Source organism: Lepidochelys olivacea (genome assembly GCF_965140295.1).
Source record: "Lepidochelys olivacea isolate rLepOli2 genome assembly, chromosome: 25".
NCBI lineage: Eukaryota > Metazoa > Chordata > Testudines > Cheloniidae > Lepidochelys > Lepidochelys olivacea.
The window spans coordinates 18886986-18911627 of record NC_140435.1 but is presented as its reverse complement, the minus strand read 5'-3'; the positions used below and the strand labels follow the sequence as shown (position 1 = coordinate 18911627).

At 41.2% G+C, this 24642-nt stretch overlaps 1 protein-coding gene across 1 annotated transcript in view; it reads left to right on the top strand.

The window, feature by feature from the left end:
- The window catches only part of ARHGEF18 (Rho/Rac guanine nucleotide exchange factor 18), a 70692-nt gene that overhangs the window by 25535 nt on the left and 20515 nt on the right, over nucleotides 1–24642 (top strand). The window contains exons 9-17 of the mRNA XM_084614519.1: nucleotides 4993–5060; nucleotides 7010–7073; nucleotides 17486–17630; nucleotides 18668–18780; nucleotides 18975–19115; nucleotides 20439–20689; nucleotides 21485–21610; nucleotides 23033–23150; nucleotides 23805–24053. Coding sequence (XP_084470645.1) covers nucleotides 4993–5060; nucleotides 7010–7073; nucleotides 17486–17630; nucleotides 18668–18780; nucleotides 18975–19115; nucleotides 20439–20689; nucleotides 21485–21610; nucleotides 23033–23150; nucleotides 23805–24053 — 1275 coding nt within the window. The remainder of the gene's footprint in view (nucleotides 1–4992; nucleotides 5061–7009; nucleotides 7074–17485; nucleotides 17631–18667; nucleotides 18781–18974; nucleotides 19116–20438; nucleotides 20690–21484; nucleotides 21611–23032; nucleotides 23151–23804; nucleotides 24054–24642) is intronic.

Here is a 24642-nt window from a genome sequence, read left to right as displayed (position 1 = left end):
GGGGAGCTTTTATTTTCTACCAGAAAATAACTTTAATATCTTTGGTCATGAAAATGATCTTTTATGATGATTGTTATTGATTATTTGCTCTCGAACATTGGACTTGCCACACTGGATCAGACCCATTTTCCATCTTGTCCAGTATGCTGTTGATGAGTGGCCAAAAAATAGATTTTTCGAAGGAAGCAAGAAACTCCACATGAAGCAAGAAACTCCACATGAAGCAGATGTGGGATAATCTGCCCTCCCTGAAGGTCTCATCTTAATCTCTAATAATTAGTTTGGTTTAAATGCTGCAACATGAGGTTTTAGCTCACTCCCACTACTCTTTTTATTAGTGTTAATTGTTATAACTCTGGATATTTTTGTTAAACATATGGATGTCCATTGCCTCTTTGAATCTTGCCAAATTCTTGGACTTAGTAAAATCAGGTGGCAGAGAGTTGCACGATCTAATTATATATTGCATGAAAAACCTATTTTCTTTTGTCAGTTTTGAATTTGCCATTTTTCAATTGCAGAAGCTCCCATCTATCTTTTCTAGACAGTCCATTATTTTATTTACTTTTTATTCATCTCCTTTCTAAGGTAACAATCTCAATCTTTTCAATCTCTTTTTAAGTTTTTCTATGCTCCTGATCAGTCTTGTTGCTCTTCTCTGAACCCTCTCTAATTTTCCAATATTCTGTTCAGAAAGGTGCTCTGAAGGAATAGAGAATGCTAAAAGATCTTGTGTTTAGAGAAAAGAAATCAAATCCAAAAGTCTGCAAGAGAATGAACAAATGTATATTATTTCACCTTTAACTATAGTGGTAATTTTGCTGCTCCACTACAGTAAGAAGGGTGTCAAATAGATATAACTGAAGCATATTTTATAAAATTCGGTGGGATTATAAAAGGCTTTAACAGTTTCTTTCACTCTATTTTTTCACGCTTTTTTCACATTGGGTGGGCAGTTTCAGAAACAACACCTGCCCATAAATTCTCTTGCCAATCTTTGAGGCTTTACAATTGCATTTTTTCCTATTTTCTAGTGTGTTTTTCTCTGCCTTGCTGTGTGAAAGACTTCTACAACAAGGGAAACAAACTGACAATACAGGGAAACAGTGAAACTGTTCACACAGTACTGTCAAATACATAATCTCCCAGATTTGGTAATTTTAGGTGTTGCTTGTAACAAAGATAGGTGAACAGTTTTCAAACAGAAGTGTATTTTTCAATTGATGTCCCTTTTAAAGTTATCTTAACAAATGCCTAAGTCTGGAGAATAGGACCTGGTCTTACTAATCATTAAAGAAAAAGGAATTGTTTAACCTAATCAATAAGTACACTTAAAACATTGCATTTTAAGTGCTGCAGCGCTTACGTGAAGATGCTTCTATGCTGACAGGAGAGCTCCTCCCGTCAGCATAGTTAATCCACCTCCCCAGGAGAAGCTCTCCTCTATACTAGGGGTTAGGTCGGTATAACTATGTCACTCAGGGGTGTGGATTTTTCACACCCCTGAGCAACGTGTCTATACTGGGTCTGTAGTGTAGACCTGGCCTAAGTCAATTATAGATTTAAGATCAGAGTGATTCAAGTGTCCAATCAGTTTGATCAGTTGAATGTTCATGGTAGCTTTTTGCATTATAACTTTGACTCTAAATCTTTTATTCACTTACAATCTGAAGATTTCCCTTTTTACAACGTTTTAAATATATTTTTATTCTTTTGTGGAAATTTTATTCACGCTCACCCAAATACTTATAAATGGAATTCTAATGAAGCTTGTGGGTGCTTACAGCCAGCATTCCTAGGTGTACAGGAAGCAGAGAGGTTACTTTTACAAAAACATGACATTAGCAAACTATAAAATGCATGTTTCAGAATAGCAGCCGTATTAGTCTATATCCGAAGTGAGCTGTAGCTCACGAAAGCTTATGCTCAAATAAATTGGTTCGTCTCTAAGGTGCCACAAGTCCTCCTTTCCTTTTTATAAAACGCATATGTACTGACAACCTTATACCTGTGACCTTTTCTCAGTGGAATGCCTCAACTTCAGTTTAAACCTGTCCAGCACTGTAACAGTGGCATAATGTCCTTATTTCTTAATTTCTGTTTTTTAAATGGAATTGTATTTAGCCGGTGAAAGGTGCTAGACTGACAGCATTAGGCACGGATTCTTCACACAGCAGGTATATCACAGGCGTGATTGGCTGGGGCAGGGTTGGGGAGAAAGTTATCCAGTGTGCCCCCGTCTTGCCCCAGGGGTAAGAAGGGAGTTCAGTCTCCAGGGCCCATTCAATCAGGCACAATGTCATTAAATACTTTCAGAGTAGCAGCTGATGCAGTGAGCTGTAGCTCACGAAAGCTTATGCTCAAATAAATTTGTTAGTCTCCAAGGTGCCACAAGTCCTCCTTTTCTTTTTATTGAATATTTTGTTTCTAATTCCTGTTTTATGGTGGTTTCATTCTACAGTTTACTGGTTTGTTTCATGGGTGCGTTTGCCATTAGGCTCCTAATTATGTCCATTCAGGAATCCATAACAAATATTGAGAGCTCTTTTGGCATCTTCCTGAATCTGCTGATTTTGTTTCCCATTTTTCTTTTAGAGCTCCTTCATTTTGTGGGGTGCTTGTGCTATGTTAGTGGGTTCATCAGTTTATACCCCATGTAGAATGGCTAATACAGAATTCTTTCTTTGGTTTAAAGTTTGGATTGAAAGCACTTTTAATACTGAAATTGGATGATGCTAAATGTATCTAATTCATTTTTCACATTATTTCTAGTTTTAGTTGCCAGAATTAAGCTTTTTGCAGAGATATTTTCTATTGAAAAGTCTGTATGTGTGACGTGCACTTTCAGCATTTATTCTACTCTTACACCCCTCACATGTGGAAAAAGCATGTACATATGTACCTTTTCATTTCCAGTTGTCATCCCATCTCCTAACGGGCCTGAGTCTCTGTCTGTTGGTAATTTAGTTAGAGAGACAAGGAGGGTGAAGTAATATCTTTTATTGGACCAACTTCTGTTGGTGAAATAGACAAATTTCGAGCAGCACAGAGCTCTTAGGGATATTACATTTTCCTCCTTGTCTCTCTAATAACCTGGAACCAACATGACTGCTAACATTAACTTATTTAGATATTTGGCTTGGGTAAGGGTTTATCTGTTACTTGTATTCTCTTCTCAGACATTTATTGTAATTGTGGAAAATACTGCTGTGTAAATGAGCATGTAGCTATCTTATACCAGCAGTACTTAAAACAGTCCACCCTAGGTGCTGCTGACTGGCACCATAACAGGGGTTATATTTCTGCATGGATGAATATTGCTTGAACAGTTTTCCCCCAGTGCATTAGGCACAAACAGCCTTTTCTCAAGCAGTTACAGTGCAAGTCTTCCTGTTCTAGCTGTCCTCTTAAGCATGTTTTGTGTACATTGCAAGGGCAAAAAAATCAGGTTTCCCTCAATATTTGAGTTTCTGGTGTCCTGCTTCTATTGTCTCCAGGTAAGAAAAACATCTTAATTTACACAGGACCAGGGGATCTACTGGAGAATGTGTGAGTGGTGTCATCCAGTTGGACCCCACCCCCTGGAGTTATAATTATTTTGGTGGGAAAAGGGCATTGAATTTAATCTTGGTTGGAAAGGTCTTGTGTGTTACTCGGGATGCTCTAATGACATGATGTGGAAGCAATTGCCTTATGCCATAGAAAAGTGGTGGCATCTGAATCGTTGACACTACGTTGAGGGTCTTCTGGTTGCCTATTTCAGTTAATTTAATCAGTTCCTATTCACCATCCACATGTAAAAAGACACTGTGTACATTGTACATGAAGAATTAACTCGTCTCTGAATTTGTTTGGTATATTGCCTGAATTAGGTAACTTGATTCAGTTTGCCTTGGAATAACAGTTCAGAATCTGAAGAATGTGGTGCTTGGACAGAGGTGGAAATGAACCAGAAGAATATCTGTGAATAATGAGCTCTTTACAGAAAGCAGTGAGAGCTTTTAACAAATATCATCCTTATGGGAACTAACAGAATTAATTATATCTGTTAATCGCAAGATTTTCTGACCGTTATATTTTTGTTTGGGAGTTTGTTTCTCTGCTTTGTAAATGGACATGTAATGCTCATTTTTCATTTAATTAATGTTTGTGAGAATGATTTGAAATATGAAGATTATGTATACTTTTCATTTTGGTAAGGTGGGGAATCTGAGGTGAGATTAATGAAGAAACCAGCAACCAGTTTTCTTGCTTGAAGTTTAGTTAAAAGGGGGTAGCAAAGGAATAGACTTGATTAACCAAGAAATGGTTTATACATCATGCGCATGCACGTTCATGCACCCAACAAAAAGAATAAACTTGCAATATGCAAGGTAAAAAAATGTTGTAGAAAAAGGGAACAATTAACTGCACTTTAGTCGGAGACTGAAATATTGTGATAGTCATATTGCCATTAGGAGACCATGCAAATGAAAAATATTGTTCTATGCCACTAGGTTACAATATGAATCTGCTATATCCATTCTACTGTACTAGGGTTGGAACAAGCAGCATATTTATGTGGTACTGTTCCTGCCTTAGGCTGCCATCTGGGGATGCCCCAAAGGTACTGTGGTATCAGGGGGTAGCTGTGTTAGTCTGTATCCACAAAAACAAAGAGTCTGGTGGCACCTTAAAGACTAACAGATTTAGATTCTTATCTGAAGAAGTGGTGGTTTATCCACAAAAGCTTATGCCCTAATAAATCTGTTAGTCTTTCAGGTGCCAGAGGTACTCTGGTAATGGTGTTCTTTCAGACCCAGTACATCTCTTACCTTCATTCTTACAAGTTTGAGCATTTTGGTATAAAACCAAGAGTTGAAATTGCACAATAAGTATTCCCAATGGAATACCTGGAGTCCTTTCCTGATCCTTTCAAATCTGAGAAATCAGTTATTTCTCTCTGTTGAAATGGGAGGGGTAAGAATAACTTAAATATTTTGTACATTTCAGACTGTGCAGTGAATGTCCACAAGAACTGCAAGACCTTACTGGCTGAATGCAGCAGTACCAGACCCAAGGTTGGTTTTACAACTTCTCCACCCTTATAAGATAGGATTAATATCACCTATATTCTCTATTGAATTCAGTGGAGTTACTCCGATTTACACCAGCTAAGAATCTGACCCTATATCTTCAAATCCTTGAATAGTTACTAACTGGTCCAGCTAGCATCCCTTGATGGTTTATGTATGTGTGGGGAAACTGAGGCAGGCTGATTTACCTAAAGCTATATAACAAGTCAGTGTTAGATTCACCCTCAGGAATTCCTGGCTCTCGAGCCCATTATTTGTTCCTGAAACGTTCTTGCTCTCTTTAAAAGTAAATGATACATATTCTTAATTTTTGGTACCCCTGTTTTTTAATGCCACTACATGGATAAAAGGTAACACAGCATTGTTGGTCCATGTTTGAGGAGGCTTGCATGAGAGGAGGGAGGTTGATCAGAACAGTTACATGCTAATTATAATCTGAGCACTGTAGAAATAGTGGTTTCAAGTTCTAAACTGTAAAATCTTCTTCTGAATCTTTGCAAGCCATGGCTCAGTGCCTTGACTTCTAGCCAAGCAGTTTATTTCTTTCTTACCTTTATCAAAATATGCTCATAGGATTCCATATAAGGTTAGTGTGGTCATAATCAACTATGTATTTGTAAAAAATATTTAGTCCATTCATGTGTTTTTAAAACATGGTATTTGAATATCATTTCCTCCTTCAGGTTTCAGAGTAGCAGCCGTGTTAGTCTGCAAAAAGAAAAGGAGCACTTGTGGCACCTTAGAGACTAACCAATTTATTTGAGCATAAGCTTTCGTGAGCTACAGCTCACTTCATCGGATGCATCTGATGAAGTGAGCTGTAGCTCACGAAAGCTTATGCTCAAATCAATTGGTTAGTCTCTAAGGTGCCACAATTACTCCTTTTCTGTTTCCTCCTTCACTTACCTATTGAGACTTACATTCAAATGTTGGGTTTTTTTTCCACATGCAACTGTTGACTTCAGAGACCTAAGGCAGAGCAGGGAGTAATATGGGGAAGAACAGAGAGTACAGAACAGCCCAAGCCTTGGCAGTCAAGGGATGAAGGAATCAATTTTCAGCCCAGTCCTGAGGGCAGAATTATTGTTTGTTTTCTACTTTGAACTTTCATAGCATCCTGGTTTTTTTAACGTGCAAACACTATTATGCCTATCTTCTGTGCAATAGAAATGTTCCATTTGCAGATACAACTTTCTACAAACTCTAATACATAACCAGGCTCCCACAAGTCACTCTTAGGACAAGAGAAAAGAGAGAGAAGTAGGCTGAAATAGAAACAGAAGACAAAATAAATAATGAAATGCAATGAGACCCCCATAATAATTACCTGCTACAGAAATATATTATTTATTTTTCCTGCATATTGACATCTTGGCTCTTAACAGATTGACCTTTGGACATTGCCCTATCATACGAATGAGGACTTGTCTGTGTGAGAAAGTTGCGCTGGTGTAACTAAAGCTCTGATTTAAATTGCTTTAACTAAACCTGAACAAAGCCCTGTGCAGACACTCTACTTTTGGTTTAAATCAGTTTAAGCCCATTAGGAGTTGGTTTAAAATAAACCAAAATAAGCTACTCTTAACCTGAAATAAGTGTCCACACGGGGTTTTGTGGTTTTAATAAAGCTATTTAAATCGTACCTTTAAACTGTGCAGCTTTCTGATGTAGGCAAGGCTTAGTCTTGCTTATACTCTGCAAAGCATTCTTAGCATTTATTTCTAATTTTTAAGTCTAGATACATTGCTTTGTTTTAGAATGTGAGAAAAATTAAAACCTTTTTCTATAGAAGTTTTTGGTTTCCTAGTTTAAGTGTAAGGATCCACCTGTCATCTGTAATTCATGATACTGAAAATATGGTTCACTGTGAAATGATGCTCTCATCTTTGTAGTTAAGGACACCCTTTAAGAAATTTTTATTTTTTCTCCTATAGCAGAAGGATTTGCAACACAGACCTCCTGGATTCCCACAAAGTTCACCCCAGTGCTTTTACCCAGGTTTGTACTAAAGAATGATTTCTGTGCTCAAAGCTTGTCTGTTGAGTTTTATACTTTTTTCTTTAATATGTTTTAGAAACAATATACAGTGTATTATTGAAGTTTAGAAAAGGTCTCTCTTAATAAGATGACTTCATTTTTCCTCATTGGGAATGAGCTAGAAGTGCTTAGAAGTCTCCTGTGTGTTTTTATCCGTTTATATTTTTATTCTATTTTATACCTTCTTGCTGTGTAACTTCAAAATATCGCAGTGAAGAAAGGTCGATAAACTAGTTTCTCATTGATTGCCTATTATCTGTCTTCTGAAAAGACTAGAACTGTGAACTGGAACCTTCACTGTACATCAGATTTTCATAATTGTCTATTAAAAATTTGCCTGCAGCTGGTGCTAGCTAGCAGTCTCTGAGACAAGCAGGCATTAGTGGTCTGAAAGATATATCTTTGTCATAAATTTGGAAAAGGATTGGGGAAAAAATATTTGAAAAGAGCAGTTATTTTGAAGCATAAGCTCTGAAATAGCTTTTTGCTATTGCTTGGAAAATACATGCTTGCTTTCAAGCACCGTTATCCAATAGATAAATCATTCATTCCCCTCTCTCCCTGCCCATGGCTGTGGTGCTGAAGCTATGCTGAGGCCTTTTGGATCCTTCCAAATGGGCATTTTCACCATCACAGAATTTTCTCTCATCAAACAGTCTGTAAGATTCTGCACCTTTGCTTTGAGTTGTTTCTAGAATTTGGATACTGGTGTTTATTTTGAGGTACAGCTATTCTTTTCAATCAGTGATTACATAAAATGCTAACAGGGTGTTCCCCATTGAGTGGGTTAGACTCAGTTCTCTGTTACACTGGTGTAAGTGTATTAGAACTGTTCTGTGTTTATGCCCATGTGAGCGAGATCACAGTCCAGCCCTGTGTGCGCATAAATACAATTTTAGGTGGTAGCAATTGACAGGTGTGTGTTAAGGGGAGAAACAGACTCCTCAGGTTGTAAGATGACTGGGTTGATCAAAACAAGGGCAAAATTAGTCTCTGCCTGGATGTGTTGGTCTCTGTTCAGTTGTGTTACTCACTGAGACACATTGTAGATGGGGATGTCTGTTATCTGGAGTACCAGTGTGTGTATGTTAGGTGGTGGCTGACTTGCATGTCAAGGGTTTTTTTTAAAAAAGCTTTTACTGTGGAGACAGCACAGGGGGACTAATTGTGAGAATAAGATCGGTGGCTGTTTTTGTTGCCAAGAATGGCTTTGTCTCCTTATGGGAAGGTTTAGAGCAGGGATTGGCAACCTGTGGCACGCGTGCCAAAGACAGCATGCGAGCCGATTTTTACTGGCATGCTGCTGCCTGCCGGGTCCCAGCCGCAGGCCCCACTCAGCCCGCTGCTGAACCCAGGCCGGCAGCGGGCTGAGCGGGACCGGGGCCAGGACCCCGGCAGGCAGCAGTGTGCCATTAAAAATGCTGCCCGCCCCGGCCTGCTCTTCTCTGCCCCACCCCGCTGGGGCAAGGTGAAGAAGCTTGGTCCGCGGCTGCTGCTGCAGGGCAGGCAAGCTCCCCCCTCCCCCGCCTCTTCCCCTGGTTCCTGCCCCTCCTCTTCTCCCTCCCTGCCGCTGATCAGCCGATGGCCCTTGCGAGGGAGGGGGAGAAGCCGAGCTGCAGCGCACTTGCTGCTTCGGGGAGGTAGCGGAGAAGAGGTGGGGACGGGGCTTTCAGGAAGGGGGGTGGAATCAGGGCATTCTGGGAGCACCCCCACAATCCTAGCCCACGCTCCCAACCCTCTGCCCTGACCCCTGCACCCCCCACGACCCCAGCCCTGACTCCAGCACCCCCCACACATGCCCCCAGTCCTCTGCCCTGACTCCTGCACCCCCCATGCCCTGACTCTTGCACCCCCCCCACATTCCCACCCCCACCCTGAGCACCAAACGGGGGCTCCTACACACACACCCCCACATTCCCACCTGCACCCCTTGCACCAAGTGGGAGCTGCCCAGGTAAGCACTTCACACCCAAACCTCCTGCCCCAATGCTGAGCCCCCTCCCTCATTCTAGCTCTTGGCCAGGCCCTACACCCCAGCCCCCAGCCTACTCCTTCACCCCCAGCCCTGTGCTCAGTGTTCTCTCACCCTCAGCTCAGTGCAGAGAGAGAGGAAGAGAATGGGCAAGAACCAGGGAGAAGGCAGATACCCACTCTATGAGGGCAGGGCCGGGATCCCAGACCAGTAGCGGGCTGAGCCGCTCAGCCCACTGCCGGTCTGGGGTCCTGGCCACTGACCCCGCTCAGCCCGCTGCCGGTCTGGGTGAATGGAACCCCAGGCTGGCAGCGGGCTGAGCTGGCCAGTGGCATAAGATCAGCATTTTAATTTAATTTTAAATGAAGCTGCTTAAACATTTTGAAAACCTTATTTACTTTACATAGACAATAGTTTAGTTATATAATATATAAACTTATAGAGAGACACCTTCTAAAAAATGTTAAAATGTATTACTGACATGTGAAACCTTAAATTAAAGTGAATAAATGAAGACTTGGCACACCACTTCTGAAAGGTTGCTGACCCCTGATTTAGAGACTAAAATAGGAAACATGAAAGAATAATGAAAATGGAAAAAGTTAATCCTAGATCTTGTCCTTGGAACATCTCTGTGGTATACAGTCTGGTCTGGTGTGATGGGTTAACAGCAATCAATGATGACTCAGAAGTGTGCAGACAGTGCTAATTGAACTCAGAAAATGACTTTTTCTTTAGTACAGACTCTGCTAGGTACATTGAAAAATGGGAATATAGTCAAAGTAGAAGAGTAAGAAGTTGAAAAGAACAGCTAATGCCATGGGCAGAACATGTCTTTACTCATAGTATACGCTGTATTAAAACAGTAAGTTACATCTGACTGGGAATTGTTTTAAGTGAAAGTAATTTCTAGAATAGGTCCTAAGATGCAAGGAAACCGCATTGGAGGCCCCAAGGTCGGTTTGGCCTTATTGGCATTTAGGGATATTTTGTGTGTGCTCTGCTTGGTTTTGGCAGTGAAAAGATAAAAGCTGTTGGATTTGCTTATAAATACATATTGAAGGACTTTTTGGAATGTGGATGGCAGCTCTGAAAGACTATCTCAGCCTCTTTAGTGCTGTCGCTTTCCTTAAAGGCACTACATCAGCCACCTATCCTCTATTTGCTGTACATTTGCAGTCTGAAATTCTCAAGGAATTTGGCATATACGTGAAAATATTACACACTTGGTGAACAAATTTGTTGCTAGCCTGATGGTTCAGCGGGCTACCGAAAACCAATTTTTTGCAACCTTCCTTTACCAAATTCTAGTTCTATCTAGTGTGGCATTGGCTTAATGTCTGAAATATTGTATGTTTATGAGATGATGGGTATACTTCACTTTCAGGGGATGGTTTGTTAGCACTCTTCCTTCTCCAACTTTAATAAAAGGACCAAAGCTATTGCATCAATAGAAGAAGAAATCACTTTTAAGCCAGGAAAGTCTGAAGAGTCATTTTCTCAGTATAGTTCTGGAGCTGCTGTAGAAGACAGCAGGTTGCTGTGAATTGGACCATTCCTGGTTGGTGAAAGCAAGCAGGGAAATACTGAGCCTGTTGTTGGTTGCGGTTGTCATCATTTCCCTGCTGGAGACGGGATGCTACCTATCCTCAAGGAAGCTATGATGAGTCCTCTGCTCAAGAAGCTACCCATTGACGCTGACCTTGCTAACAATTGACCAGTATCCATCCAATCGTCCTTTTCTGGCAAAGTCACTGAGTTTGTGTCAGGAAGCTCTGGCTTCTGACTGGGCTATGGAAATCAGTCAGGTTTCAGACTTAGGAATGAGACAAATAGGTTCCATTGGTAGAGGATTTCTTCTTGTCGATGGATGATTCTTTTGGGTCTGTTAGCTGCCTTTGCTACAACTCACCACTAGGTTTTACAGATACGTCTGCACTTCCTAGCAGGGGGGACAGAGTTGCTTACTCTACTCCTTTCTTCATGAAAGGGTGCTTTTGGGTGGTTTCTTTTTTTGCCCTGAGGCAGGGCACTGTAGGGGTCTGTTTTATTATTCCTTCTGTACATGGGCGGGGGTGAATAGAGGCTACATTGTTTTCAGTGTACTGATGATCCTTGGATCTGTCTCTCTTGTATGTCAGACTTGGCAGGTACAGTGGAATGAGTGATTTGGTATCTGAGAGTGGGATGTCGCTGAAGTAATGTTGGTAGGATGTGGGAACCAACCAGGAACATTAAAGAAGATGACTTTGTCCATCCAGTGGAGGGAGGGACCTGTATTAGAGGTTAGCAAGTTAAGGTTTTATAAAAGAGGGAGTCCCTGGTTGCTTAGGTAGCAGCTGAGGCCCAGGGCACTCAGTCATGTGCACCTTCCTATGTCAGATATGGACCTTGCATGGGTTATCCACACCTTAGTCTCATGTCACAGTGATGATGGGAGGCATTCTATGTGAGGCTGTACCTGGGGACTGCAAGGAAGCTGAAGTTAATGCAGAGCACTAAGGACTGCTGTTAAGCAGGGTTTCACTCAGGGGACATGTAACTTCTGTAATTTGCACTAGCTGACTTTTATCTGCCAGGTGGTGTTCAAGGTGTTGCGTTTGAATATAGTAAACAGCCTTAAGCAGTTTAGGACTTGGCTACCTAGATTGGGCTGCATCACTTCCCCACAGAGACCTCCCTACCAACATTACAAAAAGAAGGATTCTAGGTGGACTCCTCCTGAAGGTCGAGACAGCAGACTGGACTTCTACATAGAGTGCTTCCGCTGACGTGTATGGGCTGAAATTGTGGAAAAGCAGCATCACTTGCCCCACAACCTCAGCCGTGCAGAACGCAATGCCATTCCACAGCCTCAGAAACAACTCTGACATCATAATCAAAAAGGCTGACAAAGGAGGTGCTGTTGTCGTCATGAATAGGTCGGAATATGAACAAGAGGCTGCTCGGCAGCTCTCCAACACCACTTTCTACAAGCCATTACCCTCTGATCCCACTGAGAGTTACCAAAAGAAACTACACCATTTGCTCAAGAAACTCCCTGAAAAAGCACAAGATCAAATCCGCACAGACACACCCTTGGAACCCCGACCTGGGGTATTCTATCTACTACCCAAGATCCATAAACCTGGAAATCCTGGGCGCCCCATCATCTCAGGCATTGGCACCCTGACAGCAGGATTGTCTGGCTATGTAGACTCCCTCCTCAGGCCCTACGCTACCAGCACTCCCAGCTATCTTCGAGACACCACTGACTTCCTGAGGAAACTACAGTCAATCGGTGATCTTCCTGATAACACCATCCTGGCCACTATGGATGCAGAAGCCCTCTACACCAACATTCCACACAAAGATGGACTACAAGCCGTCAAGAACACTATCTCCGATAATGTCATGGCAAACCTGGTGGCTGAACTTTGTGACTTTGTCCTTACCCATAACTATTGTACATTTGGGGACAATGTATACCTTCAAATCAGTGGCACTGCTATAGGTACCCGCATGGCCCCACAGTATGCCAACATTTTTATGGCTGACTTAGAACAACGCTTCCTCAGCTCTCGTCCCCTAACGCCCCTACTCTACTTGCGCTACATTGATGACATCTTCATCATCTGGACCCATGGAAAAGAAGCCCTTGAGGAATTCCACCATGATTTCAACAATTTCCATCCCACCATCAACCTCAGCCTGGTCCAGTCCACACAAGAGATCCACTTCCTGGACACTACAGTGCTAATAAACGATGGTCACATAAACACCACCCTATACCGGAAACCTACTGACCACTATTCCTACCTACATGCCTCCAGCTTTCACCCTGACCACACCACACGATCCATTGTCTACAGCCAAGCTCTATGATACAACCGCATTTGCTCCAACCCCTCAGACAGAGACAAACACCTACAAGATCTCTATCAAGCATTCCTACAACTACAATACCCACCTGCAGAAGTGAAGAAACAGATTGATAGAGCTAGAAGAGTTCCCAGAAGTCACCTACTACAGGACAGGCCTAACAAAGAAAATAACAGAACGCCACTAGCCGTCACCTTCAGCCCCCAACTAAAACCCCTCCAACGCATTATTAAGGATCTACAACCTATCCTAAAGGATGACCCAACACTCTCACAAATCTTGGGAGACAGGCCAGTCCTTGCCTACAGACAGCCCCCCAACCTGAAGCAAATACTCACCAGCAGCCACATACCACACAACAGAACCACTAACCCAGGAACCTATCCTTGCAACAAAACCCGTTGCCAACTGTGCCCACATATCTATTCAGGGGACACCATCATAGGGCCTAATAACATCAGCCACACTATCAGAGGCTCATATTCTCTTGTGTATATAAAGTCTGCTGCAGTTTCCACGGTATGCATCCGATGAAGTGAGCTGTAGCTCACGAAAGCTCATGCTCAAATAAATTGGTTAGTCTCTAAGGTGCCACAAGTACTCCTTTTCTTTTTATCAGAGGCTCGTTCACCTGCACATCCACCAATATGATATATGCCATCATGTGCCAGCAATCCCCCTCTGTCATGTACATTGGTCAAAGTGGACAGTCTCTACGTAAAAGAATAAATGGACACAAATCAGATGTCAAGAATTATAACATTCATAAACCAGTCGGAGAACACTTCAATCTCTCTGGTCACGCAATTACAGACATGAAAGTTGCGATATTACAACAAAAAAACTTCAAAACCAGACTCCAGCGAGAGACTGTTGAATTGGAATTCATTTGCAAATTGGATACAATTAACTTAGGCTTGAATAGAGACTGGGAGTGGCTAAGTCATTATGTAAGGTAACCTATTTCCGATTGTTTTTTCCTTCCCCCCCTCCCCAGACCTTCTTGTTAAACCCTGGATTTGTGCTGGAAATGGCCCACCTTGATTATCATACACATTGTAAGGAGAGTGATCACTTTAGATAAGCTATTACCAGCAGGAGAGTGGGGTGGGGGGAGAGAAAACCTTTTGTAGTGGTAAACACCCATTTTTTCATGCTTTGTGTATATAAAAAGATCTTCTATACTTTCCACAGTATGCATCCGATGAAGTGAGCTGTAGCTCACGAAAGCTTATGCTCAAATAAATTGGTTAGTCTCTAAGGTGCCACAAGTACTCCTGTTCTTTTTGTGAATACAGACTAACACGGCTGTTACTCTGAAATTTGACTACTGTGTTTGTGATCAGGCACTCAAGCTAGCACCTCTATTCCATTTTCAGAAAATAGGGGATAGAGGCAGTGTTATGGGTAGGATGTCTGACTTTGGAACTCACTCCCTGCTTTGTTGGTCTGCTGGAGTCTAGATTTGTTAGCCTGCCAGGGTTAGTGCAAAGCCCTTGGCTGCCCCAGGCTTTTGATAAGGAATAGTTGTCACTTGATGGTCAAATAAACATGGATGTTCTGTTGTATTTTGGGAGGTGAATACTGTGAATCTGTATGGTCTTGGCTCAGTGGCTTATTTCTGAATTTTATTCTTATTTAAAGGGACACAGTCAAGTTGAAATATATTGTAGTCTGTTAACAAAGGTTAACAGCAATTTCAGAACCTATACCTGCGAGTGTTTGTGCTTTTACCATCACACTTGTTAAACTTTAAAATGATTTTCTGTCCCCGGTTGTTGTGTGAATAACCCATGCAAACTGTGGGGCTGACCGACTTCATATATGGAGCAGGGACAACACAGTCAAAGTGACTATAGATAAAATGCTTCCTATATGCAGTGTAAACAAATTGATAAAAATAATTGTTATTGTTTTTCAGTGGTAGTGATCTTAGGGACTACATATAAAAATAGCAGGTGAAAAAACTCCTTACAAAAGTGTGGTTTTTGGTATTTTTTATGTTGACAGCCCCTTTTAGTCCTGGTACACTATCTGGAGCCGTGGCTGCGTATTTGTTAAAATATATATAGTCTTTGCAATGCTAGCTTCTTTCTTTTTTTGCAATCCTTTGAGTTGATGGCCCTTTCTGAAATTTTGTTAAAACAAGATTTTTTGTAGGCTTTAAATTGATGCTATTGAATACTTACTTTAATTGGTAAGGTGAACTGTAATTAAACTGAACTTGCTCCTTTCTCCCCACACTTTCACATTACTTTCTCTATATATGTGGGCCCCTTGTTTTGACAGATGAAAATCCAATGGCTCAATACTACAAACTCAGCATATCTTTGAAACCTAGAATTATTCGAGTGAGATTCTAGTTACATAGTAAAATGATGAGATGCAAAGGCTCATAATATTAATGCATGCACAGATGACATTCTTTACTAATGAGGTATTGTGCTAGTGTGTTGAATCTGGGCAATATCACTATGAGTAGGGATCTAATTATGCTAACCTTTTTGTGTAGAAATCGTACAGAGATGGGGATTGGTTGCAGTGATATATTTTAATGCACCCTTCAGAACAGTGGTTCTGAACCAAGGGTCCTGGGGCTGGGGGGCCGTGAGCAGGTTTCAGGGGGGTCCACCAGCCATGGCGGGTATTAGACTCGCTAGGTCCCAAAGCAGAAAGCCAACGCCCTGCCACGCAAGACTGCAGCCCCGGGACCCCAAGCCCCACCACCCAGGGCCAGAGCCGAAGCCTGAGCAGCTTAGCTTCTCAGTGCCCACTGTGGCGTGGGTCCCTGGGCAGTGGTCCTGCTTGCTACCTTCCAATGCCGGTGATTGTGGCACAGCTGGGCCGTGAAGTTTTTATAGCACATTGGGGGAGGGCCTTACAAAGCAAAAGGTTGAGAACCCTACTTCAGAAGCTTGTTCAAAGGTTCTCGCCACTCCCCCCGCCCCCAGAATAGAAACCTTACCTTCTAAAGTGCGCAGCATTAAAGACACTTAATGGAAGGTCACCACTGTCTTAAAATAAGACTTTTGAGAAGATGCAATTCACCTGGAACCTGAATTTCAAACGCACTTGAAACTCTCAGAAGGGAAACTCATTTTGGGGGCTCTCTTGAGTGATTTTTGACATGAGCTTATCAAGGCTTAGTTGCAAATTTGTTACTTAAGTGAACAGAAGATCAGTTTGCAGTTGCCATATCGCTGCTTGCAGATGTATGGGTCTCCATCAGTGACATTCAGGACTGCTGAAAATCAGATAAGAACTTCAAACACTGAGTCTCTAGACATAGAAAAATTCTTTAATTCTCGCTTTTTGTTGTGATCACAGCAATAAAATATTGTGTTCATGATAACAATAAAATGATCTTCCCACAAACTTTAATCAGGCTTTTGATACAAACCAGCTGGCTTTGTAGGCCAACATTTTGCAATAAATGGAACATTTTCTCATGAAAGGCTGGATCCTGCCGCCTCATGTACTTAGTCCACTGAAGCCCGTGGAACTCTTCCTGTGATCAAGGGTTTGTAGGATTGGGTCCTAATATTGAAATTGATTTTGTATTTCAAGACTTGTAGCCTCTTCCTCTAAAGAGGCATTCAGTAGCCATTGGCCCTCCTCGCATGGAAGTTAATAAAACAATACACAAGGGGAAATCTCTGGCATTTGTATATTCAGTGGAATAGCAAGTAGAGTATGATCCATCTGCTGCTTAGTTGAACACTAATTTATGTAGCCTGGAGTAATAAAGGCTATAATTTCATTGCAGTGTTTGATAGCTTCATGATTCAAAAGACTGATTTATACATGTCACCGGAACTGCAACATAGAATTAAAGCCCCATTCTATGCACATATTAGTGATTATACTTAATAATCCCTGGTTTTTAAAAACTTTATCCATATATCAGTCCTTGGCATCATCTTGCTCCCCATTTGCTGGAATTTGTGTTGCTCCCTTCCTCCCTTGAGTTCCCTTCGTGAGCTTTCCACCTCTCCTCCTGTTTTTTTTTGTGATCTCAGATTTTTCTTGTTTGACATGAAATGTTCTATGCCCTTGTACAATGGGGTGTGAATAATTGTGTGTAGATTATAGTGCTTTACTAAAGAAGATACTTTGCAATTTCCACACTAAATGGACCCAGCAGGGACCAATTTCCTGCACTTCAGACCTGCTGATTTAGCCAATACAGTACGTTAAGTGGCAGCTTTACATTTCTAGAAGGATCACAAGATAGTATAAAAACAGTGCATCTGTGGGGCCACTTTACTGTGCTAAATCTTAGGGCAGCCAGTTGTGAGCATGGGGAATACAAATTCAAAAAGCAGTGGCAGAAACAACACAATGCCAGCTCCTCCTGAGCTGTCTTTTTGTAGCTCGTTTTCAAGAAAATGGAATGAGAATGTCTTTTCGGACAATGAGCTCCTGACATCCAAGATCTTGTCTGCTCTCCAGCCACGTTCAGAGAGGAGTGGTTTGAGAGCAGGCAGTTTGCAGTGTGCTCCTCACTTTTTGAGCACCAATTCAGTTTTTGCTTCTGTAGCAGCCTCTCTGAAGGAGCAGCCCCAAAGTGCTCTCCTGGGATCGGATGGCACCCCAGTTCTGCCTCGGAATCTCGGTATGACTATCACCCAAAGAAGAAATTCACAGTCTTCATTGAATACTGCTGGTTCTGTTAATAAATTTGGGTAAGTAGACAGCTTCTCTTATAAGCTACTTTGTTTTTCCTACAGTTACGGAACTAAATCCATTTCAAATTAAGGACATGCACTTACTGCAAACTGTAGAGAGTATTAGATGAAGCCTTAGTGCTGAATTGCATTGAGAAATGCTCTCCAAATAGACAGCTGTTTGTTTCTTTGTGAGGATGCAAAATCTCTGTAGTTCCTTTCTGCTACAGATAAAATACCATGGATTATGGTGAAATTTGGATTGTGGCATTTGAGTACCCTTGCCCAAGCTTTATTGTCCATCTAAGTCCTTTACCTCTAGGTCTCTGGAATCCTAGGAATAGTTTCTTAGCCTGGTTTCAGCGTAACAGCCGTGTTAGTCTGTATTCGCAAAAGAAAAGGAGTACTTGTGGCATCTTAGAGACTAACCAATTTATTTGAGCATAAGCTTTCGTGAGCTACAGCTCACTTCATTGGATGCAAGCTTATGCTCAAATAAATTGGTTAGTCTCTAAGGTGCCACAAGTACTCCTTTTCTTTCTTAGCCTGAATTTCTTGGGCCAAGTAGGGTAGTTGACAATGCTGTTTAAATTGAAATAGTCCCTTATTTTAATCAAGGGATATTTCAAATCTGTGTATCACATTTTTGTTTGCCACAATTATGTGTCTCATCTTATTGATGGAGCTTTTAATTTTGACCCTACATAGGGAATATCGTGCCCTATCCAGTTCATCAACAGAAAATTAGGTGCCTTTTAAGGTGTAGTACCGGAAGCTGTACAAGAGTTGATTGATCAAGAGAAGAGAATAAGAGACTTTTAATTTAAACTGGAAATTTATCCACCGAGTTTCAATGTTTATTACCAAATTGAATTTGACTATTTCATGTCAAAAAGCAAGAATAGCCTGTGTTTGTTATAACTAATTAGCTCCATAATAAAGGAAGAGTGCAAATTAAAATGGTTTGTTATAGATAATTTAGTTACGCTTTTCTCTCAAAAAATTAATATTCTATGTTAAAATAACACAGTTGTATAATTTTTTTGCCTATTTAGACCAATCACAGGAGAAATGGATGAAGGGGATTCAGGATTTATAAAATTTAAGCAGACATCAGATGATGTTGTCTCACTTGCACCTTCAACAGCAGAATCCATCTTTCTGGAAGGTATGGAACTTCTCTGTCTTTTGAGGATTTCCTGCTGGTTTGTTTTCTTTTCTTTTCTTTTTTTTAAACAAATTGAGTCTCAGAGAGACTATATTGAAATGTTTTATGTTCATAAAAGTTATTGGAGGATATGTCCAAGTTATAATGTTATTTAAGGCATAATGTTAGTTAAATGGAATGTGCTTTTGGTCTAGATGCATACTTTTCCTCTCTGAGAAATGAGATAGAAACAGATGCTCATGAGTTTGAGGCTGAATCTTGGAGTCTCACAGTGGAACAGCCTTATGCAAAGGAGCAAAAGAGAGAAGTTATGAAAAGGCAAGATGTCATTTATGGTAAGAACAATTTATTTCTGTCATTTACATAGTGCTTCTATTTTAAAATGTCTCCTATTGCTATTTTGAGTAGTATAATAGGATTCAGTGATTTCACTGCCTCCCTGTTTTCTTTTGTGCTTAGAAGACAGGATTGTGTGAAGATTTCCCCTCTTCTACCCCTGGACATGCTGTGTACTTGGGTTCTGATTTGTTATATTGTCAAACAACTTGTGGTTTTCAGATTGCTAATGTAAGCTGTAAATTCCACCTATAAAACAAGACAATATCCTTAGCCACCGTCTCGATGTTCTTAAGGATCCCATGGTTCCTTTTGAAAGAGTAGGCTTGTCAGCCCTGTTGTCCTGGCCAAATTGCAACCTATAATGCTAAAACTCCCTCTAGGGTTTTAATTGGATTATAAGGAGTCTTCATTTCTCCTTCTAGAAACCCTTTCAGGAAGTGTTTCCGGTTCAGAATGCTAGCTCGATTCCAGCCCAGAGAGGAATGAAATTATTTTTTTATCCTGAAGTTCTTTACAAATTGCGTGAATAGGGATTATTATTGCTGTCGACATTGGTTACTGTTTCTGCGCTGCATACTTCAAAATGTTTACAGCTGCTTTGTAATGTAGACTGCAGAGTTTTAGTCAGACTAGAGAATTTAGCTGTCAGATTTGCACCCTCCTCAGAGTTGTGTTGCATACTCAGCTTTGAGCTGATCTGAGGAAAGTCTTTAGCACTGCCATGCTGGTATATTGCTGCTATAGTCCTTGGCACGTATTGGTGATATTATTTTATTACTGTCTGGGAGAAATCCAAAAGCATCATAAATGAGTTTTCCATAGGCACAGGCTGGCTTTCGTAGCTGTGCGAGTATCTCATGTCCCATGTTTCTGTACTAATGAGATGTTTGGATTTCAGTAATTCAGGGTCTCCTAGGCTTTGACTTGAATCATAATAAAAGCTGTCAGTTTTCACCTGACTTCAGTAAAAGTAAGGATTTTTGATGGGTACTGAAAAATTTAACTGAAAGCACTCCCTCCGAGGAATGCACAAACTTCACAGCATCCAACACACAACAGTATAAGATCACCTGTCAGTTTATCTTGCCAATAAGAAGTGGTGGGTGTGTTTTATAAATTTAGAATGTAAAATGTAGAAAGTAAAATAGCTGAGCTATCAATGCCCATCATTATTTCAGTGGGGCATTTGCTAGCAACATGCATCAGCACTGTGATAAGAGGCTTGCTGTGGCTGCTGACTTTCACAGCCTGCTCTGCTAGGTGCTTGGCCAGCCGCTGCCTAACATTTCTAAATGACCGCTAACGTGTTTTCTCTCCAGAGCTCATGCAAACTGAAATGCATCATGTCCGAACATTGAAAATCATGCTGAAGGTGTACTCCAAAGCTCTGAGAGAGGAGCTGCAGTTCACGAACACTGGCATCAACAAAATCTTTCCTTGTGTGGATGAATTGTTGGAGCTGCATGGGCAATTCCTGTTTCAATTAAAGGAGCGACGGAAGGCATCCTTGGAGGAAGGCAGTGACCGGAATTACATTATCCAGAACATTGGAGACCTCTTGGTACAACAGGTGTGAACTAAGCTCTAATAACATTAGTTGATACTATATTTAACTTCTAAGAACTTAACTGTAATATTAAAGTAGGTTGAGTAAAGTTTGAATGTAGTGGGCCCTTGACAAAACACTGGGTTTAAAGTGCTCCTTCCAATACCACATTTGTCTTTGGCTTCTGGAAATGCAGCTGGTCCCTAATTGTGTGAAATGTTGAATATTTCCTTTGTGTATTTATGCACAACATGGCATGCTACTGGGAGGGGCGTGGTCCTGCTTCTTGTCCACTCCAGAATTAAAGCAGCACACCACTGAAGTCCTTCAAAGTAGAGTCCTCATATGCCCCCTGAACACAGCTTTCCTGCATCAATTGCTGACCCTCTTGGGTTATAAAGACCCTTGCTGTAACTGGCTTTCCCTTTTTTCTGCTACTCTATACGCTCTCCTTGACTTGGAATGATGTGATAGAAACTCTCTTACATCACCACCAATTTGCTGTCCCTCCCACCCTTTCCAGCTCCAAAAAAGCTCTGAGTTTGAGTCCCAGAAGCTCTTACTCACATTTGTTGTCTTTCTGCCAGGAGTAAATGAATATTTGGGTACATCACAGTGTCTGATAAAGTGGAGTGGCTCAATCTCTCCTATATCTGGTGCAGGAGAAGTAGCTGGAGTAGCAAAGAAATTTGACCCTAAAAGCTAATCAGCACAAAGCCTAATTAAACCCAAGAGTGTTATAGTAGCCAAGCTTTCTGGGAGTAACTGGCTGCATTTTAAACTGGCTAATTTAATGTCCTTCCTCATCTTTCCAATTAGTTTTCAGGTGAAAGTGGAGAGAGAATGAAAGAAAAATATGGTATGTTCTGTTGTGGTCACAGTGAAGCTGTCAGTCACTATAAGGACCTGCTGCAGAGCAACAAGAAGTTCCAAAACTTAATAAAGGTAAAAAACCCAGCCAGTGACCCAGTCTGCCCCATTTCCAAAAAGCAAAATATCTCTGATTTCTTGGGTTTGGTTTTGAATCAAACTTAAAGCTGAAAGGAGTGTTAGATTGTTACTTGGCTGGTTCTGTCTGTCTCTCTGTGTTACAGATGCCACATGAGCAGTTTGCATGTAACAAAGCCCACCAAGAGAACTGCCGCTCTAGAACAGTCTGGTGGATAGAGCACTGGACTGGGTCTCAGGAGACCTAGGTTTTAGTCCTGTCTCTGCCACTGGCTTGCTATGTGACTGTAAGCAAGTTGCTTTACCTCTCTATGCCTCAGTTTCCTCATCTGTAAAATGGGGATAATCATTCTTTGAGATCTACCATAAAAAGCGCTGTATAAGAACTAGGTACTATTGTCATAGTTTTGCCCACTATGACATCTCTCCAGAATCAAGAGACTGGCTCCAGGGCACGTGTCAGTCTCTTGTGCACTGGAGTGTGCAGTCTAACATAGGTAGAACAAAATAAGCTGCTATACGTTTAAATGTAGCCAATTTGTAAGGAGTTAACCTGAATCTTAGATGAACGTCACATGGTCCAGATGGATGGAATTTTCTAAATCCTACAGCTCAATAATTCTGAGTACTTCCCAGTATTGTTCTAAATTATAGATCCTCTTAGGTGGTGTCTTTTAGAAGGGACAGTTCATTACTGTCAAGAATTGAAATGAGTTTAAAAGTGCAGTGCATTCTGTTTTCTGAGAAGAGAGTATCCATGAATCTGTAATCCATTCTGCTGCCAGGATCCCAGAGTACCTGGAATCGGACTGACTGTTGGGGTTCTGATGCTTTCATTCATAAGTGGATCTGTATTTATTAGCATAATTCCAGAAACCCTGGTAAAGGAGACACCTACACACCATTCAGTAGCAAGTGTAATTCAGTTCAATTATACTGTTGAACCCGATTAGAAGATATTTATAAATATGTTTTAAAAGTGGGCATAATATATGTATTAAAAAAAAAAAAAGAAAATCCACTGTTAAGTGGGAAATCCAACAATTTGAAGTTGGATTTTGCTCTGCTTTGGTCCAGGTCTGTGTTGCACTAGCTGGAAATAACATTTAAAAATACTTTTCCTGTGATGCAAGTCAAAATAACAACTTTTGGTTTGCTGGGTGCAAGAGTTTGTGGTTGACACTAATGGGGCTGTGGTGCAAGAATAGCCGCTGGGTTGTGTAGTCAGTGGAGATCTTGTTGCACTAAAAAGAAATGTCAAGAGGTAAGGAATGTGTAATTGGGGACGGGTAGGACACGGAGGGCTATCTCAAATGCAGATTGTATCACAACATGGAGTTTATGCCACGTAGAGTTGTCTAACCACATGCTCTGTTTTTGTTGTTGTGGTTTTTTCTTGTTTGTTTTTTTGCTCCCTAGAAAATAGGAAACTCTTCTATTGTGAGGAGACTTGGTGTCCAGGAGTGTATCCTCCTAGTCACTCAACGCATTACGAAGTACCCAGTGCTGGTGGAGCGTATTCTTCAGAATACAGAAGGTATATGAGGTGCCCTGTAATACCTGCCCACCCTGCCCTGGCTGTCTTCCTTTGCACCACCCTCCTTCTAAACGTGGAGCGTTGTCTGGGACTCCCATTAGGCTCTGCCGCTTCACTCCATTATCCATTGAAGGGTTGTTACTGAGCCACAAAAATCACAAAAGGCTCAGGGGCAGCATTAGATTTAACTCTAAAGACAAGAAATCTTGGTGTTTTAGCCTCTCAGTTTGATCAGAATTTGATGCTTTGGTTTTTTTCGGACTTTATGCTACAAAGAAACACTTTGAGCTGCTAAGCACAGAGCACCTCACATTAGGAGGTGATTGGGATTTGTTTAGAGGGGGCATTTTGTGTCCTGGAAATCTAAATAACTTTCATTTTATGACAGGTTTCAGAGTAACAGCTGTGTTAGTCTGTATTCGCAAAAAGAAAAGGAGTACTTGTGGCACCTTAGAGACTAACCAATTTATTTGAGCATGAGCTTTCGTGAGCTACAGCATCCGATGAAGTGAGCTGTAGCTCACGAAAGCTCATGCTCAAATAAATTGGTTAGTCTCTAAGGTGCCACAAGTACTCCTTTTCTTTTCATTTTATGAATTATTCCCTTAATTTCTGCAGCAAAGTCAGACTAACCAACACTCTGCCTCTTTATAGCTGGCACTAAGGATTATGAAGATCTGTCCCAGGCACTCAGTTTAATTAAGGACATGATCACTCATGTAGATGCCAAGGTAAATGAGTGTGAGAAGAGGCAGCGTCTTAGAGAGATTATGTACAAAATGGAGCTGAAATCATCAGGGAAATTCAAGAATGGGCTGCTTTTCCGGAAGAATGACATGGGCCAGCGGCAGCTTCTGCTGGATGGGACGCTGTGCTGGAAAGCTGCATCAGGGAGGCTCAAAGGTAAATAAAAGGGCTGAAAAGGGGGAAAAACACAACTGGAAAACAAGATTTCCATTTGTTTATTACTGATCAATTGAGTATAAAGTCAGATGAGTATAAAGATAACCTGCTAGTTTCATAGGGTACTGGAAGAAATAGCACTTGTTCTATTCCTGACTTGTCAAATAAGCAACTCTATAATGGTACACGATAAATTCCTTATGCAGTTTGATGCTTATAATCTGTCTGATCCTCTGCCCAATTCAAATGGGAGGTCTTTAAATAGATGACAAAGTGTTGAGTCAAACCTTCTTAGACTCCTGTGGAAAAACATTATTTGTGCGAGCTCCAGTTCACACTTGGAAAAATTGTCATGTCAACGTCATGACATCTTCCTTCCACAAACTGACTGACTGGTCAGAAAATCAATACGGCTTCCATAAGCTCATTGGCTCATCTAATGTTGCCAGAGGTATCTGGTGCCTGTGGAGTTCACACAGATTTTGCTGCTGGGACAGAGGCATGTTCCCTCATGAGCAGATTGGGTTTATATGTTAACCTGTGCCTCAGGAGAACTTTTCATCTTCAAATCTCTTTGCAGATATTTTAA